At 40.0% G+C, this 24,593-nt stretch overlaps 4 protein-coding genes and 1 pseudogene across 4 annotated transcripts; 3 read left to right on the top strand and 2 right to left on the bottom strand.

Moving 5' to 3' along the window:
• Positions 1-4,828: 4,828 nt before the first annotated feature.
• LOC131723385 (histone H2B 3-like) lies at positions 4,829-5,274 on the bottom strand. Its single transcript, XM_059017091.1, has one exon. It carries the CDS (start codon positions 5,261-5,263, stop codon positions 4,886-4,888), a length of 378 nt encoding a protein of 125 aa, XP_058873074.1. The 5' UTR covers positions 5,264-5,274; the 3' UTR covers positions 4,829-4,885.
• A 969-nt stretch (positions 5,275-6,243) lies between these two features.
• LOC131723381 (histone H2A-like) lies at positions 6,244-6,721 on the top strand. Its single transcript, XM_059017087.1, has one exon. The coding sequence runs from the start codon at positions 6,279-6,281 to the stop codon at positions 6,660-6,662; it is 384 nt and encodes a 127-aa protein (XP_058873070.1). The 5' UTR covers positions 6,244-6,278; the 3' UTR covers positions 6,663-6,721.
• An 805-nt stretch (positions 6,722-7,526) lies between these two features.
• Positions 7,527-8,876, top strand: LOC131723397 (histone H3-like; annotated as a pseudogene).
• Positions 8,877-9,176: 300 nt separating this feature from the next.
• LOC131723415 (histone H2B 3-like) lies at positions 9,177-9,672 on the bottom strand. Its single transcript, XM_059017207.1, has one exon. The coding sequence runs from the start codon at positions 9,614-9,616 to the stop codon at positions 9,239-9,241; it is 378 nt and encodes a 125-aa protein (XP_058873190.1). The 5' UTR covers positions 9,617-9,672; the 3' UTR covers positions 9,177-9,238.
• Positions 9,673-17,160: 7,488 nt separating this feature from the next.
• On the top strand, positions 17,161-18,630 carry LOC117401744 (epidermal differentiation-specific protein-like). Its single transcript, XM_034002566.3, has one exon. It carries the CDS (start codon positions 17,203-17,205, stop codon positions 18,235-18,237), a length of 1,035 nt encoding a protein of 344 aa, XP_033858457.3. The 5' UTR covers positions 17,161-17,202; the 3' UTR covers positions 18,238-18,630.
• Positions 18,631-24,593: the final 5,963 nt, after the last annotated feature.

Here is a 24,593-nt window from a genome sequence, read left to right as displayed (position 1 = left end):
CTCCGCGGCGAGCCAGGCGGCGGATAGCGGGCTTGGTGATGCCCTGGATGTTATCACGGAGCACTTTGCGATGACGCTTAGCGCCCCCTTTTCCGAGTCCTTTACCTCCCTTGCCACGACCAGACATCTTCACACTAAAACGACAAAATATCAAGCTGAAATAATAAACTACCCAGCGAGTTGCAGTGTTATGAACACAAAGCGGACCTGGTTGAAATTCACAGTCCTAGAATGAGCGCCTTTACCCCAGACACGCCCTCAATGACTTCACACGTCTGTCTCTGGGGATCATTTTACAGACTAATTTCGACTCAGATTTAAAGGATTATTCTATACATTTTTGCACGATGTTAAACCCTATTTATAACATTAAAACATGTCATTCTAATTGGGGTTTCTTCTGGTTTGGGTGTGCTTATATAATAACCTCCTGTACCTCAAGTAAGCAGGATGCACAGAAGACGTGCCCGCTGGACACTCTAACCCAGGGGTGGACAAACCTGGTCCTGCAGAGACACAATCTCCAGCAGGTTTCAAAGGTAACCCTTAAATGATCAATGTATTCCATTTCTGAAGAATGTAAATTGTTGATCAATTTAGCAAGTTAAGTTGTTCAGATAAATGAGGAGTGGTCATCTCTGGTCCACGAGAGCTGCAGGGTGTTCAGGGCGCCTAACAGACCATCATTCTTCAACAGGAAACAAAGGTGTGTGTTATGAATTCATTTGAAAGAAGTACGACCTGGAGACTGTTTGCTGTGATAAGTGTGTCATTTCAAAACGTCAGCATGCCTTGTACCTCACGTGCTGCAGGCCACTTGAAGATACAGGTGAGCTGGTGTATTAAAAACCTGGCCCCAAATATGCAGTGATGCATGGTGGGGGATTTCGGGGCTGCTGCTCTTAAACTAGGGTGATTTATTTGGTAAAGATATGTTCTAATTCTTAACTGCTGGTAACAAACGAATTGATTTAATATTGTTTTGTCAGTTTTATTATTTATCTTAAACATTCAGCAGGCAATCTCATGCTAATATGGTTAGCAAGATGAGCCGAATGGCCTCCTCTCGTTTGTAAACTTTCTTATGTTCTTTCTTATGTAGATGCTATTCTCACGCTGTAGTTGGACTGCATTGCTCTCGGTCCAGTTAAGACCGGTTTGTTAAGTGGGGCGCTTTATCATCAGAGCCGTTGTTCTTTTCCGTGTCATTTATTGGTAATTAGGTGCATTTACACTGCCATTTCTGATCCGGATGTAGGGCCGGGGTTGGCATGTTTTGCATAGAGTCGACCTGCAGTCACATCCAATATTATTACAATTCACTTTTTCTCATACATGTCTAAATAAATTTAATGTATGTTTTAAAGTTAACTTTTCCTTATATAGCAAAGTATGGCAAAGTGTTTGCAGTGCGCAGGCATCGGGGTGATGCAGTGCTCAAGACAAGGACAAACAACAAAGTACTGGTGAAATGAAGGTTTATTGTTGTAATCTAAAGTCTGATGACAAACAGTAAACAATTATGATAACAAACAATATTACTTACAACAATACACAGTGTTTGCTTATTGCTCTGTTAATCCACAGGTTGGCCCGAAAACACGATCACAAGTCCACAGTGAACATAAGAAAGTTTACAAACGACAGGAGGCCATTCGGCCCATCTTGCTCGTTTGGTTGTTATTAGCTTATTGATCCCAGAATCTCATCAAGCAGCTTCTTGAAGGATCCCAGGGTGTCCGCTTCAACAACATTACTGGGGAGTTGGTTCCAGACCCTCACAATTCTCTGTGTAAAAAAGTGCCTCCTATTTTCTGTTCTGAATGCCCCCTGTGTAAACAGTGAGTGCTATAGTGCTCGTGGTGCAAATGCAGTTTGATTGTGACACAAATGCACTTTTGTCCCGGTTTTGTGCTGGCCTTTAGCGACAGCTCCACTGCACCGCAGTGCATGCTGGAACTTGAGCCAGTTGAGCGTTTACACTGACAGGATCAAATGCTACCGATGTGTTTGATCCGGATCAGAAATGGCAGTGTAAATGCGCCTATTGTCATGAATAATTCTTTCCATTCTTGCGTGACAGGCTCCAGTTTTTATTTTTTTTATTACCCCACCCTTTGAGTTGTAATTTATTGCTATCAATCCGACTCTGATTCTTAATTAAAACGTTGATAAACCCATCAATTGTGAAATGAATTTCAATAATACAGCAACAGTGATTTTCAAAGTTTTTTGCTCCAGAGGAAAATGTGTTCCTGATTTTATGAACGTAATTTGAAAAGTTTAAAGTTGCAAGTCTAGCAGAAGGAACGTAGGTGTGGAAAAGAGAAATACAATGAATATCATTTTCACTTAAACAGTTTTGGAAAATTAGCTGGAGTTTATTTGCAGTTAGTTGTCCTGTAAACGTTTCTATCCTTCATAACATTATTCTGCCTGCGTTCAGAGCAGAACAGCACACTTGCAGCTGATGTGTTGCACCATAGTACTAATCAGACACATGAAAACTCGACTGAATAAGCAATGTATTGCTTTCAGCAGAAGATAATGTATATTTAAAGACAATATTAACTTCCTTTCTGTATTCAGCTTGCTTGAATTTGCAACATGACTAGATGAACTATCAAATAGTCTGAATACACCAAGTTGTTATCTATAGTCCCACCAGTTACACAGAGATCTCAATGTGTCCATATCATTGCAATGAAACATTGAGACTGATGTGTAAAACTTGTATTTAGATTTTTTTTTTAATTTCAATAATTATTGTATTATTAGAGCGCTCGCTGTGCTTCAGTAGAAAGTCCAACCCCAGGTTGAGAGCCTGTGATGTACAGAGTATGTTGTGTGTGTTTTTTTTTTAAAGATTTAAAATGCAGGTTTGATCTTGTAAGAAATTGACAGATAATTGCGTCATCTCACTGTATCAATGCTATCAACTCGGATTAATAACTAGGGGAGACCGGGGACAGTTGTAACATTTTTTACCTTTCTCTCCATTACACAAGGACGATTTGAACTAGTTTGACCAGACTGCGATACAAACAACTTACATCTGTCCTCTACCAATCCCCATAATGATCCTGTTTTAAAAGCCGATATACATTTGGCAAGAGGGCTTGAAATGTGTCTTATGTTACAATTGACCCCATGGCCAGGGTCAGTTGTAACGGCAGTGGGGTCAGATGTAACATTCTGTGAAGAATAATTAAATAAATAACATCACATTTCATTTAACTAAATAATTGAATGTTTTATTCAATAAGATCAATTTTGTTAATGAAGCAAATATGTTTGCTTTTAACTCAAAAACTGATTATCTTTATGGAAAAATAAAAATGTTCACAAGGCTTTTTTTTGTTGTCCTACTTTTAAAAATGTTTAACATCCCTAAAATTAAAGGCCTGATCCATCAAGAATATGTCACTGTTGTGATATATGAACATTTTGTTTCCTTCAGTGCAAGATTCATGTGGCCAAATATGGTTCAGCTAATGGTGTATGGGGTCAATTGTAACACGTGTTACAACTGGCCCCAACCCAGGGAGCCATTACTAAACCTCATGTTCCAGCAAGAAACAACAAAACTAAGAGCAATCAAATGTGTCAGTGAAACTGTCTGTTCAGTTTAAACGAGTAACACAGCTGTATCTGATCATACTTTGAAATTTGAACACATACACGTTAAATGGGGAAAACGCGGCATTAACTCGACTAGTAGTGCAACTTGTGGTGGAATATTTAAAGGCAAATTCGGGGTTGTCTTGGTCAGTAAATATTAACATACGTGATTCTATTTGCAAAAACATAAGTGAGCTTTTTAAATACTCGGTTAAAATGCAAGTAATCGCATCTCGTATATCTGCTAAAAACAAACACGCTATATAAAACTTTGAAATGCGTCATTTAAAAACGTTGTTATAAACACGTCTATTTGTAAATCAGAACACAGAACAGGTTTACAGTGTCTCCGCGTGTTTGCTACTGGGTTAATTGGACCACGGCAAGCAGCCACTCTCCTTATGAACACAATCAGCTGAAATGCATTGCAAAGATTGAACTAACTTGTTCATCAATATGTTAAAAGACTGCGCTAAAATTTAGCATGAATAACACATTTAACTAAAATATGAGACACAAGGTCCTGCAAACATAAAAACGTATATTGTGAAATGTCATGTAGAACGTACGACACTAGAGGGCAGCAATGCCCATGAAATAAATATCTACCTGTTCTACTGCACCTCCGGTAGTGTGAATGCTGAGCTTGTTTTCACTGGCCAGTGCCATTAAAATATGCAGTTAAAACGCGTTTAGGATGACAAACCAGGTAGTCACAGAGCTTTAATAGTTAGGTATCAACTGTAAGAAGCATCAATGCAATCCAAATGTCTGCAAACATCAAGTGTATTAGAAATGTCATTTATCTGCAACATGCATATTTTCTTTCAAATTACAGAAACTAGAAAAAACGTCCTTCCCATCAACACGATTCTTTTAACATACAAAGCACAACTGAAATAAGAATAGTTTTTCTGTGGTATTTTGGGTGGATCTCGATTTAGAACAGAACCCAACCACAAAATTGCAAAAGTAGAACAGAATGTATGCCAGTGGAGGCAGCGATATACATGAAATAAATGACACAACTAGAGCGAATTATTCAATAATGAAGTACGTATATTATTGCACATATTACTATTATTATTTTAGCAGAAGCCCTTAATGCATTCCCTAATAAATACATAAAAGACTACTTACCTTCAACATACCCATTTTAGAATTTGCACAACTGAAGTGAGAATTGTACTCTTTTTGCGGTATTTGGGTGGCTCTTAGAAGAGCCTTTGTGTTGTTGTAAGGACGAAGCGGGGACGGTCTCGGTTTACTTGGAGCTGGTGTACTTGGTGACGGCCTTGGTGCCCTCAGACACGGCGTGCTTGGCCAGCTCTCCGGGCAGCAGGAGGCGCACGGCTGTCTGGATCTCCCGGGAAGTGATGGTGGAGCGTTTGTTGTAGTGAGCCAGGCGGCACGACTCGCCGGCGATGCGCTCGAAAATGTCGTTGACGAACGAGTTCATGATGCCCATCGCCTTGGAAGAGATGCCGGTGTCGGGGTGCACCTGCTTCAGCACTTTGTACACGTAGATCGCGTAGCTCTCCTTCCTGGTCTTTCTGCGCTTCTTTCCTCCCTTAGGCTGGGTCTTGGCAACAGCCTTCTTGGAGCCTTTCTTCGGCGCGGGTGCAGCTTTCGGTTCTGGCATTTTCCTTCTCTGATGCTTCTTCAAAGATGAATGAGTAACCAGCCCCAGAGCCCCAGCATTTATATAGTCTGTATGCAAATTATTACTAATCAATCCTTTAGAGTGAGAATGTTCAACTATGAACCAGCAACGCTCCCGGGTGACGGAGTAGTTCGATGTGATTGGTTGGAAACACAAACGAGGGGGGGGGGGGGGGGGGGTGACTTTACCGCAAGCTGAGTTTTTTTCTTTTTTTTTCGAGTTCAGGTTTGAATTCAGCGCCTTTTTCTACAACGGTTAGTTTAGATCTAATGTTTTTCATGTTAAATGTATAAACAGTGTTCATTAATAACAAGTTGTATGTTGAAACACAAAATATTGTTTCATAGTTGCTTGACTGCGGATTCTGGTGTAATTGTTGTATCATACTCTTAACACAAAGGGTCACGTTAATACATTAGAAACATTAATACGAAAAACAAGAATCTACAGCTCCCGGCATTTAGAAATGGAAAGTTTATCCCTTGTTACAATACGTAAGCTTTTACGGGACGTTTTGCTGATTTCAGAATGGAATTCCCTCTTATATGTATTGCATTTAAATTGCTTTGTTTACCTTCTCACACTTCGACCAAGGGTCAGCTGGTTTAATTGCATCAATAATAACGGCTTTCTGGTTAATTGAAGTGCACAGAACTTTATAACTAAAATCGAACATGACTGTGGGCAGTGTGGTTTTGAACAGTTCTAAACTGTTACATTGTGTTCCAACCGGGTTACAATTCAAAAATGAGCGCCAAGAGGAAACAAAAGACAATCTGCTACAGAACAACGCCAAACTAGAAACAGCGGGCGGGGAATGATACAACCAATCAGAGACATGCAAATGAAATACTGCCCGCCCTTCTCCGCTGTGACGTTTTAACATTCTAATAGCATTGAACCGTTTTGTCCAATCAGGAATGAGCCAGTGTGTATAAAATAGAAAGAGAGCAGCTTTGCATTTATTGTTGTAGTATTTTGAATTACAGTGAAGATGTCTGGAAGAGGAAAGACTGGCGGTAAAGCCCGCGCTAAGGCAAAGACTCGCTCCTCCAGGGCAGGACTGCAGTTCCCAGTCGGCCGTGTTCACAGGCTTCTGCGGAAAGGAAACTATGCCCAGCGTGTCGGCGCTGGAGCCCCGGTCTATCTGGCAGCTGTGCTCGAGTACCTGACTGCTGAAATCTTGGAACTGGCCGGGAACGCCGCCCGGGACAACAAGAAAACCAGAATCATCCCGCGTCACCTGCAGCTCGCTGTCCGCAACGACGAGGAGCTCAACAAGCTGATGGGAGGCGTCACCATCGCTCAGGGCGGAGTGCTGCCCAACATCCAGGCCGTGCTGCTGCCCAAGAAAACCGAGAAGCCAGCCAAGAAATAAATCATTCCGACGCTCCTTTTTAAGATGTTAAAAACAAAAAGGCTCTTTTAAGAGCCACCCACTTTTTTCTCTAAGGGAGCATAGAATCTGTTCATGTTTAATATCAACCCATTTCACCATCTAAAATAAGCAATTAATTCAAATTGAAACACTGAATTATTTCTCTGAATTGTAGAACTTCACAATGTAGCGGGTGGTAACATTCCTCACATGAATGAAACGCGGACTGCTAAAGACAACTCACCATTTCACTTCACTTCCCACGAAGTTCTGTACAAATTCTGCTCTGTCCACATGAACAGACTTCTCTACTAAACCATTGTGTTTATAATGTACCGCCTCGTTTATTGTACAGTTCAATATGTTCGGTGTTTGAAATAAATGTTTCTTCACGCCTCCCATGATAGAGTTGCTGGTTGCATTATGTATCCCCCTGTCCCGTGTTGTCTGAGCCCCGCTCTTTCTCTGCGAAGAGGCATCTCTGTCTCTCCGGCAAGAAGACTCACCGCAGCCGAGAGACAATGAAATCCACTGAGACAACCGCTGGGGCTCTTAATGTTCTCCACAGTCACACTTTTAAAAGTACTATTGTTTTTTTTTCTATTTATTCATTTTAATTGAATCTGTTTTCTCTCTTAGACAACAACCGTCATCATGGCAGTTTGTGGATGTTTTTGCTGTACAATACAATGAAACACAATCTGCCTCGTTTCATTGCAAATATATAAAGCATTGTTATATACTATAGGACCTATTATATGACTCTGGATTGTTAAACACAAAGTGAGACGTGAGCTACGGGTTCTTTATAAATATGAATCGATATTGCATTGTCTTAGATTGCTTTCTTTCAAAAACAATGACATGTATCTTTCTATAGAAGAGCTTACTGTGACACTGAATAACAAAGCACAGAAACAGAACAGTGTGAGAAGGATCGCAAACCGGCGGGACAGTGGCCGTGTCTGAATGCGCGCAAAATTCAAAACAGCCAACCAATTATTGAGAATCAGGTATATAACCAATGAAGATCATAAACCCGCCCTAGCTGGTATATCATATCAGAGCAGCTCAGTAAGTCAATAAATGCTCTGGTATCGGCTTGCTTGTGTTACATTTTACAGAGTTTGTGATACTGCCTAAAGGAGTTTGGAAATGGTAAGAACCAAGCAGACCGCTCGTAAGTCTACCGGAGGAAAGGCGCCCAGGAAGCAGCTCGCTACCAAGGCTGCCAGAAAAAGCGCCCCCACTACCGGCGGCGTGAAGAAACCTCACCGCTACAGGCCTGGGATTGTGGCTCTGAGGGAAATCCGCCGCCATTAGAAATCCACCGAGCTGCTGATCTGCTGATCTGCAAGCTGCCCTTCCAGCGGCTCCTCCGAGAAATCGCTCAGGATTTCAAGACCGACCTGCGCTTCCAGAGCTCAGCTGTGATGGTGCTGCAGGAGGCTAGCGAGGCTTACCTGGTCGGACTCTTTGAGGACACCAACCTGTGTGCCATTCATGCCAAGCGAGTCACCATCATGCCCAAAGACATCCAGCTGGCTCGCCGCATCCGAGGGGAACGCGCTTAAACTGCATATCCCCTAAAACAAAAACACAGTGAAACCCAAGAGCCACCCACTTCTCTGAAAGCGTTATATTCCAATACCTATTGTTTTTAATTGTCTAATATATTTAGCAATTTGAAAGTGTTATCTCTAGACAATGGAAGGGTTTCGCATTTTCTTCCCAACATGTTATTCTTGTAAAACGATCAAATATAATGGTTGAGTGTTACTTAGATGAAAGAAAGGCCACATCTAGAGAAACTACAGTGATATGAGATATAAAACGAACAACCTTCGTATCCCTAATAAATGTCATCGTAATTATACTTAATTAGGTATCGATTGATTTACTCTAATATTAAACAATTAAAAACTGCGTGCTGAAACACCACAGCAGTGCCAGGTTAATTAAGTATACAAGGAAAATCTGCTCTTTTTTTAGAAAGATGTGTTGGCTCTGAAATCGTCACTTTAACTGTTCACTTCTTTTTAAGAGCCGTCTCCTTCGCTGCGGGTTTAGCTGCTTGGTTATTACCCTTGTAGGTTTAGGCGCTTTCTTCGACAAATACAAACTGGACAACAAACATAATCAATGTCAATTGTTATTGCTTTGTATATCAGTAACAAAAGCAAGGCTATGAATACATTCTAATACAAGGGGTAGAGAAGCGATATAGATTAAATAAATAAATAAATAGTAAAAACTAGTGTCAAACAGCTCCAAAATAAACAAATAAATAAACTAAATTTATTTATATATATATATATATATATATATATATATATATATATATATATATATATATATATATATATTCCTCCGATATTAAAACCCTGTGCATAGCTAGGTTTAACGAATCACAAGTATAACTTTTTCTCAAATGATTAAAAACATTTTAACTTCAACATCGCTGTTTTAAAATTTACAGAGTATTGAAGTGAGAATTGTACTCTTTTTGCGGTATTTGGGTGGCTCTTAGAAGAGCCTTTGTGTTGTTGTAAGGACGGAGCGGGGACGGTCTCGGTTTACTTGGAGCTGGTGTACTTGGTGACGGCCTTGGTGCCCTCAGACACGGCGTGCTTGGCCAGCTCTCCGGGCAGCAGGAGCCGCACGGCTGTCTGGATCTCCCGGGAAGTGATGGTGGAGCGCTTGTTGTAGTGAGCCAGGCGGGACGACTCGCCGGCGATGCGCTCGAAAATGTCGTTGACGAACGAGTTCATGATGCCCATCGCCTTGGAAGAGATGCCGGTGTCGGGGTGCACCTGCTTCAGCACTTTGTACACGTAGATCGCGTAGCTCTCCTTCCTGGTCTTTCTGCGCTTCTTTCCTCCCTTAGGCTGGGTCTTGGCAACAGCCTTCTTGGAGCCTTTCTTCGGCGCGGGTGCAGCTTTCGGTTCTGGCATGTTTCCTTCCCTGATACAGTTAAAAATGAATGAGTTACCAGACAAAAGCCCCGCTATGTATACAGCCTGTATGGAAATTATTACCAAACAATCCTTTAGATTGAGAATGTTCAATTGTGAACCAAGCAACGCTCCCGGGTGACGGAGTAGTTCGATGTGATTGGTTGTGCAAATGAAACGCAATAGAGGGGGTGGTGACTTTATTTTTTTTCTTTTTCGAGTTCCGGTTTGAGTTCAACCCCCTTTCCTACAACGGCTCGCTTAGGTCTTTTGTTTTTCATTTCTTAGATACATCAATAATTCCATATACAGTAATACTATAATCCACACCCGACCCGTTTTAAAATACATTTCAAATTGTAGTCAGTCGCCCTGCAGTGTGCAATCTATCTCATTATTTTTGTGACCATTAACAAGTTAAATGTTTAAACACAGTATCAATGTCGATCCTTTATCATTTCCTGCGTCCACCACACTGCCGGTTGATTCATAGCAGCTTCAATGGTGATACTTCACCCCGAATTCACAAAAGACAATGTTGTGGAGCTCAGAGAGCTCTGGCTCAGAATTTCTAGCTTTAATTTATTTATCTGACAGGTTTAGAGAAACAACATTGGGTAAGGCTTTCAACAACAAAGAGGTTTTATCTAGCTTTAATTCTGCATAAGGGGAAATCGGGTAAACTGAGCTCCCGTTTTACCATTATGTTAACGCAAAGGGTTACTTTTTAATTCTAATTCCATTCAATATTTATTAAAATGCTTAATTATAAAGGAAATACCCGAATTTTAGGGGCTAGAAATCCTTAGGGGTTAGAAAACTGCTTCAAAATAAGTTGTTTCATGTTTTTTTTTCTTTCTTCTGCAATGGTTAATTATTTTCCTGCGTATTACACTTGTATTTGTGCATCTCCTATGAAATACAACAGTAAAATATTGAAACTACGAGAAAATGCTTTGGTGATACCAGGGTAATTAAACTGTTGCAACAAGTGTGGGTCACGGATAAAGAGAAATAATACAATTCAACAAATAAATCCTCCCTATCGATTACAATGGGATGTGCCTGCAGTGTGTTAACCACACCTAACAGAAAGGCGATTAAATGTGCAGTTTAACAAACCTCACGCTTCAAACGTATTAAGTTGTGTTTGACTAGCCGTCTCGTTGGTGAAACGAATCATAGTTACTTTAAACAGTTAATTCATCATTTTATATAAAACAAACAGCGAAGTACTGAGCGAGCAGTTTGGTTTCGCTGAAAGTAGTGACGTTTTTGTCACCTCAATTAAACATGCAGTACATTTCCTGGTTAAAGAATAAGCTATATTGTAAACACAACCCTTCTCTTTTGCTAGCCTCGGTTGTTTGTGTATACTTGTTCGTATTTCACTAAAACTGTATATTTTGTGCAGGTAGAAAACACAAGACAGAACGTTTTCAAAATGAGTGTGCTGCCTGTGGGTCAGTTGAGTCTACACGGTTCTCATCATGTCGATAAGTTTCGCGCTCTGCCTTTCTGCGCACATTCTCTGACAGACAGTACAGTCTAGCTCTGCGCATCGGTATTATTGATAGATTTTCCGTGTTAAAAAGTCTTAGAAATGGCAGAAACTGCTCCAGCACCAGCCGCTCCTGTTCCAGCTAAAGCTGCCAAGAAGAAGACCGCAGCAAAGCCCAAGAAATCGGGTCGCAGCGTGTCGGAGCTCATCGTCAAGGCTGTGTCTGCCTCCAAGGACACCCGATACGCATGCCAGCGTCAGTGACACACTGTCGCTGGAGGTGAAAAGCGCTCAGTGCCTGCTGGCGCTGGTGCATAACACCTGTAACATGTTAAACCAGCGCTCAGTGTTGCACCGCCGCGGACCAGCAGCCAATTGATCTGAGAAGCGAGAGGGGGGCGGGCCAGCGTATAAGAGCTGCAAGAATGACGCGAGGGTGAGAGAGAGACGACAGCCAAACTGATAAGAGTGAGGAGATACTAAGAGAGCGAGAGAAGCACCCACCTTTACTACTGTCAGCTGTGAGACGGGCCCCGACTACAGCTGTGTCATTACCCCCCCCCCCCCCCCCCCCCCCGTGAACCTTCCTAAGGGAAATGAGAGGAAGAGGGAGAGAACGGACAACCTGTCGGGGACAAGGGAGCGACTGACAGAGGGAAGGAGCCAGACTGAGCGGAGCAGTGTGCGTGCGTGCGTGCGTGTGTGTAGTGACCCTTTCCCCCCCATACTTCTGCCTACCCTTTGCTCTTTCACCCCTCTGTCCTTCTAAATAAATACGGGCTGACACCTGTTCACTACAATCACTGCCTCCGTCTCAGTCCATAAGGTCGGAACACAAAAACGTTACAATACTGTTGTATTGGCTGGAAGGATTTTCCACTCGTTGGACTGTTTTTGATGTAAATAAAATAAAAGCTCATTGTTTTATGAAGATTGAGAAATCTTAAGCCTGGAATCATTCTGTTAAATAAGAAGTGGATGTAAATGGATGACGAGTCGTGAATGTATGGGATATCTCGCTTACAAAACTAAGAAGTGGCAAAATCATGGGAAGCCACCACAGTAAGGCTGTGTGATTTATTTGTCTTTAAGAAAAAGACAAGAGCTGCATAAGAAAAAAAAAATGTTAAAGACTGCTCTGTATAATACAAGAAGAGAACATTTAACATGTGTGTAGATATTTCTATTAAATTTTTCATGTTTATATTTTTTGGATAATTCACAGATGATCTACCAGCAGTTTTAAGCAGTTAAACACTGATAACAATTGTATAAAATCCTCTAGGGGAAAATGATCAATATTAATAAATAACACAACAAAGCTTTTTTTTTTAAAGGGATTTATTCATCAAATATAGACTTGTTTTTGGTTATGAACGAAATAGCTATTAGCTCTGTTCTAATTGTCTTGTCTTAATAACCAAACAACTAAAATAAAGGCTTGCCGTGATACACACAGATGTTGAGACACAAATTAAATGCAAGGTTCCATGCATATTTCAAGTTACAGTCAACCCTTTTGGTCGCAGCCAGTTTAATACTCGTATAGATATGTATATTCAGCGAGTATATTTTGGATCACATTCGTATTTTGCTCCTTTTGAAAATAAGTAATTAATTCCCAAATAGAACTAATTCCAGACTTTAATTACTTAACAAGCTGTAATGTGACTGCATTTTCAAAACACACACACACCCTGAGCTGCCACTGTGCCACTGACTGATAGGACTTTTGAAAATACAGTTTGACACCTTTCTGGTGTAGCAAAGGTGTTGTGCGACCTGTTTATTCCTGTGCCCCTTTTGAAAATCGGGCTGGTTGTGTCCTGAAGCAACATCCTGTCCTTGTGTATGACAAGTAAGGGATAACACATGACAGGGTGTGGGTTGTGTTGCATTAACATACAGCTATAGCTGGGTTGGAAGCATGAAGCAAAGCTGATGTTCTGTTGTGTTTTTTCCAGTGTCTGGAGGTGAAGGAGAGAAGAAGAAAGAGGACGACTGGAAAGGAGTGTCTGAGAGCAGCAGTGATTGGAGGATGTGTGGGGGCAGGGATAGGGGCAGGGTCTGCAGCAGTACTGGGTTCAGCTGCAGCAGCAGCAGCAGGGCTGGCTATAGGAGCTGCACTGGGAGCAGCAGCAGGATCAGCATTGGGATCAGTGACAGGAGGATGTAGCCTGCACTAATAAAGCAATTGAGGCATTTATATAAACATCTCCACCAATATTAATACTATACAAACCTCACTGCGTTTTAACAATACAAACACTGAATAAAACTAACAAGCTGTTATTATATAGCCACTATATCAGTGAGGTGTTGAACACTGTGGAATTGTAAATGAAGGATTAAACCAGTAGGTGTCAGTATATAATTAGGTTATGAAGGCAATAACCTGGCCTTAAGGAACAGCACCCTCTCTACTGCCCTCATCCAATTGCGTTGCATTGGCTCCGAAACACTGCCACCTACAAGGACACTGCCAAACTCTGACATTGCACTTTGAATCAATACTTTTGGAAGATAAAATAGTTATGAGTTTCATTCCGTGTTTTTGAAGCTTTAGACACACATTGAAGCTGACTTACAGTTTTTCTCAGTTGCTGAAGCACAATTTTACTCCAAATACAATGGTCAAAACAGTGAACACAAATATCAAAACACTTTGCACATTTGCAAAACTCATCATATGGGTCAAATCCATTCACACACATTACACTAATTTATACGGCTTTTTAAACATACTGAAGGCAATACATCAAAGGATTGCTTGCAAAACTATCAATACTATTATTATTTTGTGTTCATATTCATTTATTCCTCTTTTTGTATTTAGATATGCAATATAAGAAATAAATAACACGATGAAGAATGTACAGTGTTAACATCATTCAGCATCATCACCACCATTTCTCTCATTCCTGTCTGGCTGCATTATACATCAACACCTCAGCAGATGTTCTCTCTGGCAATGCAACGAGGGAAAAAGAAAACCTGCTGTGACGTATCCAGCCGTGACAGGCACCGTCCATGGCCTGAAGAAGTGTGACCCTGTCATAGGGGTGCTGATTGTATAGAAACTGAACCTACTTGGATCAAGCGGGCACATTTTAAATCATTAACTGTAAAATTCCTTGCAAAAACAAGCTACAAATGTCAAATTGAGTAAATAATAATAATTAGATCACTGAAGTAATTGAGAGCAGAAGAAGTTGGAATGAAAACCAGCAGAGACGCTGCAGCACTGGCCCTACAGGAACTGGGTTTGATTTAGAGATCAGAAGTAGATACTAGAAACTAAAAGTTAATGTTAAAGTAGTTACAACTTTTGTGCAATCTTTATTGATATTCCAGTTTGTTTACATTTACTCGAATAAGATAGAGACTGGAATACTGTGCCTTTAAGACATTCATGGAATGGAATGGAAGTAAGTGTGGAAGGTCACAGAAGCAGAGTTGAGAAAGTAGAAACAGAGAGTGTATGCAGGTGTTATCAGGCTACAAGAAGAAAGAAAGATGCTTTTCCACACATTGCTCCACCCTGCCTGCTCCTGAGTACAAATCAGAACATGTTTCCTTTTAAGGGTGCAATATAAATACCAGCAAAGGTGCTGTACAGTGTTGTGCACAGCAGAGCTGCTATACAGTGTTGTGCACAGCAGAGCTGCTGTACAATGTTAACCACAGCAGTGTTAACCACAGACAGTATAGCAGCTCTGCTGTGAACATTAGTGGTTTTCAGCCCTGGTCCTGGGGACCCCCTGCTGTTTGTCTGTCTGTGTCTCTGCTGGTTTTTGTTCCAACTGAGGAGCTGCTCTGAATTATTTCATTGAACCCTCAATTGAACAAATAATTTCCTTTATTAGACTTTTGAAATCAATTTAGCATATACAAAGTTGGAGATTTCAATAACACTTTAATTTTTACAATTGTATATGGAACTTGAAAAATCTCTCCAGCCATTCAGATTTTGTATATTCTTACACAACCAAAAAAAAAAAACATTAACGTTATTAATAAAAAGAAGAAACAATTGTATTGGAAATTTCAATATCTCCTTTTAGACCCGAAAAGAATGTGCCAAGAGACAAATTGAGTCAAACAGAAGTTTACCTTTAATAGATAAGTTTGCAAACTGGAGCGTTCAACAGAGTGATGCAGACTCTGTTAGCAATAGCAGAATCGCACACCCAGCTAATTTTTTATGCAGCTTATATAGTTTTCTGGATCATCATACAAAGGAGGAAATTAAACAGTGTAACCATATAAGGATTGGTTATAGAACTTAAAAGAAGTGGGGACCATATAGGGTCACAGTCAAGTTATAGAAAAATAAATTATCTCCATTTTTGGAGAATCATAAAACAGTCACAAGATAAGTTTATGCTAAACATGACAGCTAAAATTAGTTTAAACTGGTTGCTCCTTGTTACCCACAAAGTTGTTTACTTTTAGATCCTCATTGGTTCATCCGAATGGGGAGATTAATAGTAAGTCTCTGATTGGCTGTCGGTGGGTGATGGTTCACCCCCCGCGAGTTCCAAGGAACAGTCAGTTCAGTATACTGCAAATTATACTTTTTATAACTTTATTACACATAAAGTTATTATTTTCCTTATAACATGTCCTGCTAGTCCTATTGACTTGGGACAGGCTTCAACTTAAACTTAACGTTACAACCTACATTGATATCTTAAAACCTATTTGTTTGCTATTGAGCAAGCTAAGCAAGTGCGATGTTATAAAAATTCCATTACACACATACTTTGGATAATGAATCAAATGTATTGGTTACATTCTGTAAGCACCAACAGTTCCACACATTGCACGCAAACACAGATTTAAACATTAGCAAGACCCTGTTTTGTGTTTTTATTTTCCATCTTTCTCCATTTCTTTAAACCTTTAATTAATAGCTGTTAAGCCTTTAACTGCTGCAATCCAGCTCTAGAGAAATGTATAGTTTGGGGTCTTTTTTTTGTTTAGTTTTTCTATTCAGTGTTATTTAGTCCTATCTATTTGAATTCATGAAGAGACTTTCACGGGGGGCCTTCCAGGGCTGCTTAGTAAGAGATAGGGATGGATGACGGGGAGGAGATGAGAGGAGAGATCTGGTTGGGAACTGCGTGTATGAGTTGGGCAGACAGATATTCCGTGTATGGTTGGGAACAGAAAACACATATCGAAAAGGGGTCAGAATACTAAATATTACTTTTAAACTAAATAGTATTTTTCTTCCAAAAACCATTCGTCTGAATTGCAATTTACACAAGATGTTTTATTTGTATTAAACATTCAATCGAAATCATTTAATATCTTTGTAAGTACAAGTATAGTTTACATGACCACTGAATTTTCATATATATATATATATATATATATATATATATATATATATATATATGTTATGATTTGTAGTATTTTATTGAGAATTTATATCCATTTACAAAGTTGATTATAATATGCATTTAAAATATAACACAAGATGCCTTACCTGTCTATTCTGCCATAATCACTTTTATCAACTGTTGAGTAAACATAGTAACTGACAAAAAATACAATGATTAAACCAGTCTTTTTCTTTTAACCATTTTAAATTTGTATGAAGTTACGTTTAAAAAACGACATGTAGTGGCTTTATTCTGCTGATTACAATACATACCCAAAATACATAGTAAACAGTGAATAGCTCTAGTGAGACAGCAAGGATCATGGGATCACTCTTCCCACTAAATTAATATTATTATTATGCTTTAACTGACAAAATAGCTGCATTAGTTACAATAAAAAGCATTACAAAGATGAATACACATTTACTGTTTCCCACAGCTTCCCACCTCAGCAGTCCGATTTACCAAAGTGATGCCCAATTTGAAAATTGCAAAAAAAACTTTTGCCATCAACCCCTGTGACAGTTTAATCGACATGGAATGACTGTTCAGATCATTCTCTTGCACAACACTTCCATACACTCCTCCCTCCCCTAGTTGAGGAAGTTGACTGTATAAAAGGTTCTCTTTCCTTCACTCAGCTCACACTTTCTCTGAGATATAAACCCTCAAAGACACAGCCTTCAGCAGTCACCATGAACAAGATCATTGTCTATGAGCACCCTGATTTCCGCGGTCTCAGCATGGAATTCACCGATGACATTCAAAACCTGGTCCACAAAAACTTTGACAACTGCATATCCTCAGTGAAAGTGATCGGGCAACCCTGGGTATTATACGAACACCTCGACTACAAGGGGTTGGAGTGGGTCTATGAGGAAGGAGAGTACAGCAATGTCAGTAAGCATGATACTGTTTCTTCACTGAGGCTCATCACAGAGGACCTGCACAACCCTAAGATCACTCTGTATGAACACCCAAACTACAAAGGAAAAGAAATAGTCCTCACCTGCGAGGCAAATCTGTGCTATGGTTCCTTCAATGACATGGCATCCTCCCACATTGTGCAAAAAGGTGCTTGGCTTCTATATGAGCACCCAGACAGAGGAGGCAGATACATCACGGCCCGGGATGGCGAGCGTGTTCCTGACTATGGTGTACTGTCGTTCCATGACTGTGTGTCCCACCTGCGCCCTCTGAAGCCTGGCAAGGGGACTGTGACTGCGGAGGTCCTCTGGGAGATGAAGGAAGAGAAGGAGAAGTCCTTCATCATCGATTCTATCTGTGGTCTGAACCCAACTGACCATGAGCAAACCTTCTCCACATCACTCAGCAAGGAGTATGCAGGTACTATCACTGAGACCTTCAGTTTTAATAATTCTACAACAATTAGTGCAGGGACAACTTTCTCTGTAGATTTGTTCAAAGTGAAGATCGAATTCACTTTGTCTGTCAGTAACACCTTTACAGTTGAAAAGGGGAAATCTGAATCACACACTGAGACAAAGAAGGTGAACATCACCCTGCCAGCTACAATCCATCCGCACACCAAGCTCTCTGTGTCTGTGATCAGGAAAGAAGTTGATGTAAAGGTGCCAGTCAAGCTGACTATAACTCAGGGCAAGCACAGTGTGATTGAATATGGAGAGTATAGGTGCCAATCAGGGCTGACCTTGCAAACTGAGTACAAAGAAGAAAAAATAGAGTTTTCTTCACAGAAAAAGGAATGATTATGTGATTAATATACCCTTATAACTGTATACAGCATGTCTTTAGCACTGTCTATGATCATTACTTGAACTCAGATATAACATGCTACTGCAGCATTGTATAATGGTGGATTGATTTCTTTAAAATAGATTTCAGTTTAATGGTGCTTAGTTCTTTTGTTAATCATAGATCTCAATATACATTTGTTTAATGAAATATGGGTGAATGGTGATTGACTTCAGCAACATCTTAATCATTTAGTTGCTTAACATGTTATTTCAGAACGTCAGCATTGTCAAATGCAGTGTATTGGCAGGCTGATTTTCCCCAAAGTAAAACTAATTGACTACTCAAACTGTTATTAGAACTGTTTCTGTTTTGTAAAATACTAATAATGTCACAATAATAGAAATCAATGTACCTGTATCCAGTGCTTGAAATGAAAAAAAATAAAAAAATAAAGTGACCTCCCTCTCTCATCACCACGACTTGACCTGGATCATTTGAAATGGTTTTGTAATGCACTCTGGGAGTTGCAGTTGTTTTGTAATGCACTCTGGGAGTTGCAGTTGTTTTGTAATCCACTCTGGGAGTTGCAGTCTATGCTCTGCTATGACGTTAATCTTACAGCTGCTGGTGGGCCAACAAAGTAACAACTAGAAAGTCACATAAATGCAGAACAGATGGTCAGTGACTCAAATATTTGAAACTGAAAAGTGGTGGTGAGTACGGCCCCATTTCAAGCACTGCCTGAATCAACTGTTGAGTAAACAGAGTAACTGACAACTTTCTGTTGGTATTTTTGTTTGAAAATAATAAATAAAATACAATGATTAAACCAGTCTTTTTCTTTATACCATTTTAAATTTGTATGAAAAGTATACATGTACAAAACTACACGTAATAGCTTTATTCTGGTAATTTTAAACTGCTTACAATACATACATATATGGTGAATAGCTCTCGTGACACAGCAAGGATCATGGGATCACTCATTAAATACATACACCTTTAAAACAGCATGTACATTCTGCTATAACCCCACCCTGTGTCATTAAAACATTGCTTGTAAGTGAATAGGATAAACAATACATTTCATAAAACATTCAAGTGAGCTGACTGTAAACAGTAACCCAGGTCACTATGAACAGAATCAGATGATGATTTGTGGTGTCCATCCTTTATAGAAAACACTTCCATTCGGATGTATCTATTCCCAGCAGTAGTCCGTTTCCTCTGTTCTTCAGTGGCATTCCAGGTACCTCTTATTTGCCAAGGTTGCCACCTGTTCCGTATAATACGGAATCGTCCCGTATTGGTTAATAAAATGTTGCGTTCCGTTTCAAATCGATTCAGAACGCAATGTGTTCCGTATTTTGCACTACTGAGCCAAATGTATTTTTCAAGCATGAGAAGTCAGAGATCTCCATCTCTGGTGAAGCACCAACTTCCTACCGGAACCGGATCCATCTCAGAGTTATCAGGTAATTATGGGAGGTGTAGTTCATTTGATTAACAATTATTCACTTTACACATGCTGAGCGAAAAGGATCGACTAGCGCCAGGCAGTTCTAAATCCTATGTGTGCCACTGTCAACTATGTAGCTATGAAACACATAATGTAGCTGACCGATTTCGCACACAATGGCAAATTCGAGACGAATGGGAAAGGGATTTTACATGGGTGAACAAAGTTTATGACAATATTTTCAAAGCCCGGTGCACAGTGTGCAGAAAATAATTTTCGATCTCTCACGGCGGAGTTTGTGACCTTAGACAGCATGAAGCGGGAGAAGGCCATGCTCATAACTAACAAGGAGATCCAATCAGGCTATTCAATCATTCTTTGTTCCAGAGAGATCACCTGAAGCTGATAAGGTAGGCAGGCTACTGTACTTCTCCATGCATAATTTATTCCTCTATTTAGAGCGATTACAATTACACAATTGTAAGTCGCCCTGGATAAGGGCGTCGGCTAAGAAATAAATAATAATAATAATATATTAGCTAATGTTAGAAAGAGTGCAAAGAGCGACCAGAATTATCCTGGGTTTAAAAGGCATGTCATATGCAGACAGGCTAAAAGAATTGAAGCTGTTCAGTCTTGAACAAAGAAGACTACGCGGAGATCTGATTCAAGCATTCAAAATCCTAAAAGGAATAGACAATGTCGACCCAGGGGACTTTTTTGACCTGAAAAAGAAACAAGGACCAGGGGACATAAATGGAGGTTAGATAAAGGGGCATTCAGAACAGAAAATAGGAGGCACTTTTTTACACAGAGAATTGTGAGGGTCTGGAACCAACTCCCCAGTAATGTTGTTGAAGCTGACACCCTGGGATCCTTCAAGAAGCTGCTTGATGAGATTCTGGGATCAATAAGCTACTAACAACCAAACGAGCAAGATGGGCTGAATGGCCTCCTCTCCTTTGTAAACTTTCTTATGTTTTTATGTTCTAGATTGCTCCAGTAAAAACCCAACTGTATAAATGGGTAATTGTATGTAAAAAAATAATGTGTAAAAAATAATTTAATTGTATGTAAAAAAAATGTGATATCTTGTAACAATTGTAAATCGCCCTGGATAAGGGAGTCTGCTAAGAAATGAATGCCACCTGCCAACAATTAGCAGGCAGGTATTTAAATTAGGGCAAATGTTTCTTCTGGACAGTCTCCAGTCTGTGTGAAGTGAGGCTGTCACAGTGAAGACTCCTGTGTGGTTTTAGAAAGAGGTACGATGTGAACCGTTTTGTGTGTGTTTTGTTCTAATCGGTAAATGGCTTAGCTGTCCGATGATAGTTAGGGACTGAAATTTAAAAAGTGTAGTAAGTACGCCACGTGTGAGTTAGGTTTTTGTTTTTGTTTACATTTCTTTCATTTCTGTAATTAATGAAACAGCACAGAAGTGCTATTAAAAACTTCAAATTCTTGTGTCTGGGTCTGATTTTAAGGGGCTATGAACCTTAAATTAAGTGAAATCTTTCACACTATATAATACAGATTCTTAACTCACTTGGCAATTTTAACTCAACTCAAATATCAAACGCTGAGCATCTGGTGTTTTTTTTTAATGAAATCATATGACTTGAGTTCCTTATTTTGTTATACCAAAGAACAATACCACACAAACAATTAACAAACCTGCTCACTATTTAAAATGTGAATAACATTATGCATGTGCCCAATGAGCTATTGCTGTTAAACTTAAGACTGTTTCGATTTCGTGCATCAGTATATAGTGTATTTTAATAATCGTAGCAACTTTGAGAGGACATAAAAGTGGGTTTAATTAATACAGTTTAAAAAAAGCATTTAGCATAAAACAATAGCAGAAAGTGTATTTTTATATTTAGATCAATTCTTATACAGTAGTTGCTTACAAAACAGAACTGAAAGTATACTGAAACTGAAAGAGCCAAAATAGGATAATATAATTGTACTAATACAATACTAAAAACATGTAAGGGGTAGTATTTTAAATAAGTTCAATATAAGATGTAGGATTAGGGTACAGGGTGGCACGATAGTGCTGCTGCCTCACAGCTCCAGGGTCCTGGGTTTGATTCCAGCCTCAGGGGTCAGGCTGTTTTTGTAGTTTGCATGTTCTCCCCGTGTTCGCGTGGGTTTTCGTCGGGTACTCCGGTTTCCTCCCACAGTCCAGACATGCTTGCTAGGTGGATTGGACTCTCTAAATTGGCCATTCATTGCCTGCGATGGACTGGCATCCAGTCCAGGGTGTAGTCCTGCCTTGCGCCCTGTGTCTGCCGGGTCAGGCTCCGGCTCACTGCAACCCTCTATAGGATTAAGGTTACAGATAATGGATGGTTAGGGTACATTACAATAACTGTCTCACATATTTCCTTTATTATCACATTGCAATGTAATGGTGGATAGCTGTGCATACTTTTATCGCAGGGTCAATTAGTCACATAAAGATTAAGTGTATAATTGAAGCATCCCTTAAACCTGGTTTTCTCCCCAATTTGAAATGCCCAATTGTTTATTTGTATCCCGGTCCACCGCTGCAACCCCCTGGCGACTCGGGAAACGGAGGCTGAAACACGCGTCCTCCTGCCAATCCGTCATTTTACACACTGCGGATCTACAGTGAGGCCACCAGACCTATAGTGCCGGAGGCCAACACAGATCTGATGACTCCACTGCAGAACCACAGGCACCCTATTACCACAGGGGTCGCTGGTGCGCGGTGAACCCGGGTGCTCTGCCAATTGTGCACCGCCCCCTAGGAACCCCTGGTCATGGTTGGCAGTGACATAGCCTGGATTCGAACCTGCGATCTCCAGGCTATAGGGCACATCCTGCACTCCAAGCAGAGCGCCTTTACTGGATGCACCACTCGAGAGCCCCGGTTAATCAGCTGTTTGATACACCTTGAAAATTCAGAGATAGTTAAGGGAGTAGAAAGTAACTTGATATTTGAAATGAGTTCTGGCGATAGGCCATAGGCTGGGAAGCCTATTGTTATTGTATAGTGTTATTGTTATGGCTAAACTTCAAATCTGATGCTAGAAAACTGTGTTCCTGCATCAACCATATATGTAAAAATGGCATTCTGCACTATTTGCTAAAGTGTTTGGTACAGGTACTGGTACTGGGCTTAGAAGCCGTAAAACTGCTTTGCAGTTCTAGTTCTAGTTATTATTTTTATCCAGGGCAACTTACAATTTTAAAAGATACATAGGCCTGGACCAAATCAAAACATTGAGGGCAGCAGTGTGGAGTAGTGGTTAGGGCTCTGGACTCTTGACTGGAGGGTCGTGGGTTCAATCCCAGCTGAGGGACACTGCTGCTGTACCCTTGAGCAAGGTACTTTACCTAGATTGCTCCAGTAAAAACCCAACTGTATAAATGGGTACTTATATGTAAAAAAATAATGTGATAACTTGTAACAATTGTAAGTCGCCCTGTAACAATTGTAAGTCGCCCTGGATAAGGTCGTCTGCTAAGAAATAAATAATAATAATAATAATAATTGACCCACCCGCTAATCACAAATTACAAACCTGGTCAGAGGAAACCCGTCATTAATACTGGATTTACAATTTGTGATTAGCGGGTGGGTTAAAGTTAAAGTGATTTGGTCCGGGCCATAGTCTAAAATACATCACAACTTTGTCAGTTGCTATGCAGATTATGCCCATATTTGGGAGCTCCTAGAACATTATATAGTTTCTAAACATCATTAATACAATATAAGGCAAATATATCAAAAACAGTTCTGATCTTTCACTTATCTAAAAGAGAACTGTCTTAAGACTGTTTGATTTTAGTTCCTTTTTCTGTGTAGTTTTGTTATTGCTGTAAGCTAGCAGTCCAGCAAAAAGAGGATCGTATGAAAACCACAGTCTAACTACTGACTTTTCCCTACAGGCAGCATTAAACAAAAAGCAGAAAAGGCGCTTTTGAGCTAAATAAACAGATTAAGGCCTCGACCAATTCAAAACATTGACCCACCCGCTAATCGCACATTCCAAACCCAGTATCAATGGCGTGTTCCTTCTGGGGTCGAAGGAATAACCTTCTGACAAACAAAAAAGCCGCCATCGGTACCAGGCTTGTAATTTGCAATTGGCGGGAGGATCAAAGTTTTAATTTGGTCCAGGCCTAAATTTAAATGTTATTTCTATGTAAATATAAAATCCAAACATATTTTTCTTTACTATTTCAATACCCATGTTGAAAACCTCTGCCTACACTAGGCTATAGTTCAATAATAACCCAGAATTTAACTTTTTTTTATAACCCCACCACCACCACCACCCTAGTTATTCTGGTCATTCATTTCCTGTGATTGATTGATTGATTGATTTCTAAAATGTGATTTGTAATGTAGAATTTGATGTCACTTATTATTACCAATCAAAGGAGCTTGGCTAGACTAAGGTTTCTGATTAAAATATAATATTAGAAACTACAGTTTCCATCCATTCATTATCTGTAACCGCTACATCCTATATGTGAGAGATAATGAGTGACGCTTTTCATAGTTTTGTAACCACATGCTACATGTAACTAGAATGAACCTAAACCACAAATGTTGAAATGAACGTGTACGTGCTGGCTAGCACAGGATGACCAAGATGTTTCCTTAAGCAGCTGCACGCTTGACCTTGAGGTGAGAAGTCAAAGTGAGTGTATCTCACACTGTAAGACTGAGTGTTTAACTTTAAAACATTTATTTAGAACATAAGAACATAAGAAAGTTTACAAACGAGAGGAGGCCATTCAGCCCATCTTGCTCGTTTGGTTGTTAGTCGCTTATTGATCCCAGAATCTCATCAAGCAGCTTCTTGAAGGATCCCAGGGTGTCAGCTTCAACAACATTACTGGGGAGTTGGTTCCAGACCCTCACAA

Source organism: Acipenser ruthenus, chromosome 55, assembly GCF_902713425.1.
Source record: "Acipenser ruthenus chromosome 55, fAciRut3.2 maternal haplotype, whole genome shotgun sequence".
Lineage (NCBI taxonomy): Eukaryota > Metazoa > Chordata > Actinopteri > Acipenseriformes > Acipenseridae > Acipenser > Acipenser ruthenus.
This window is presented reverse-complemented; position numbering and strand designations above follow the sequence as displayed.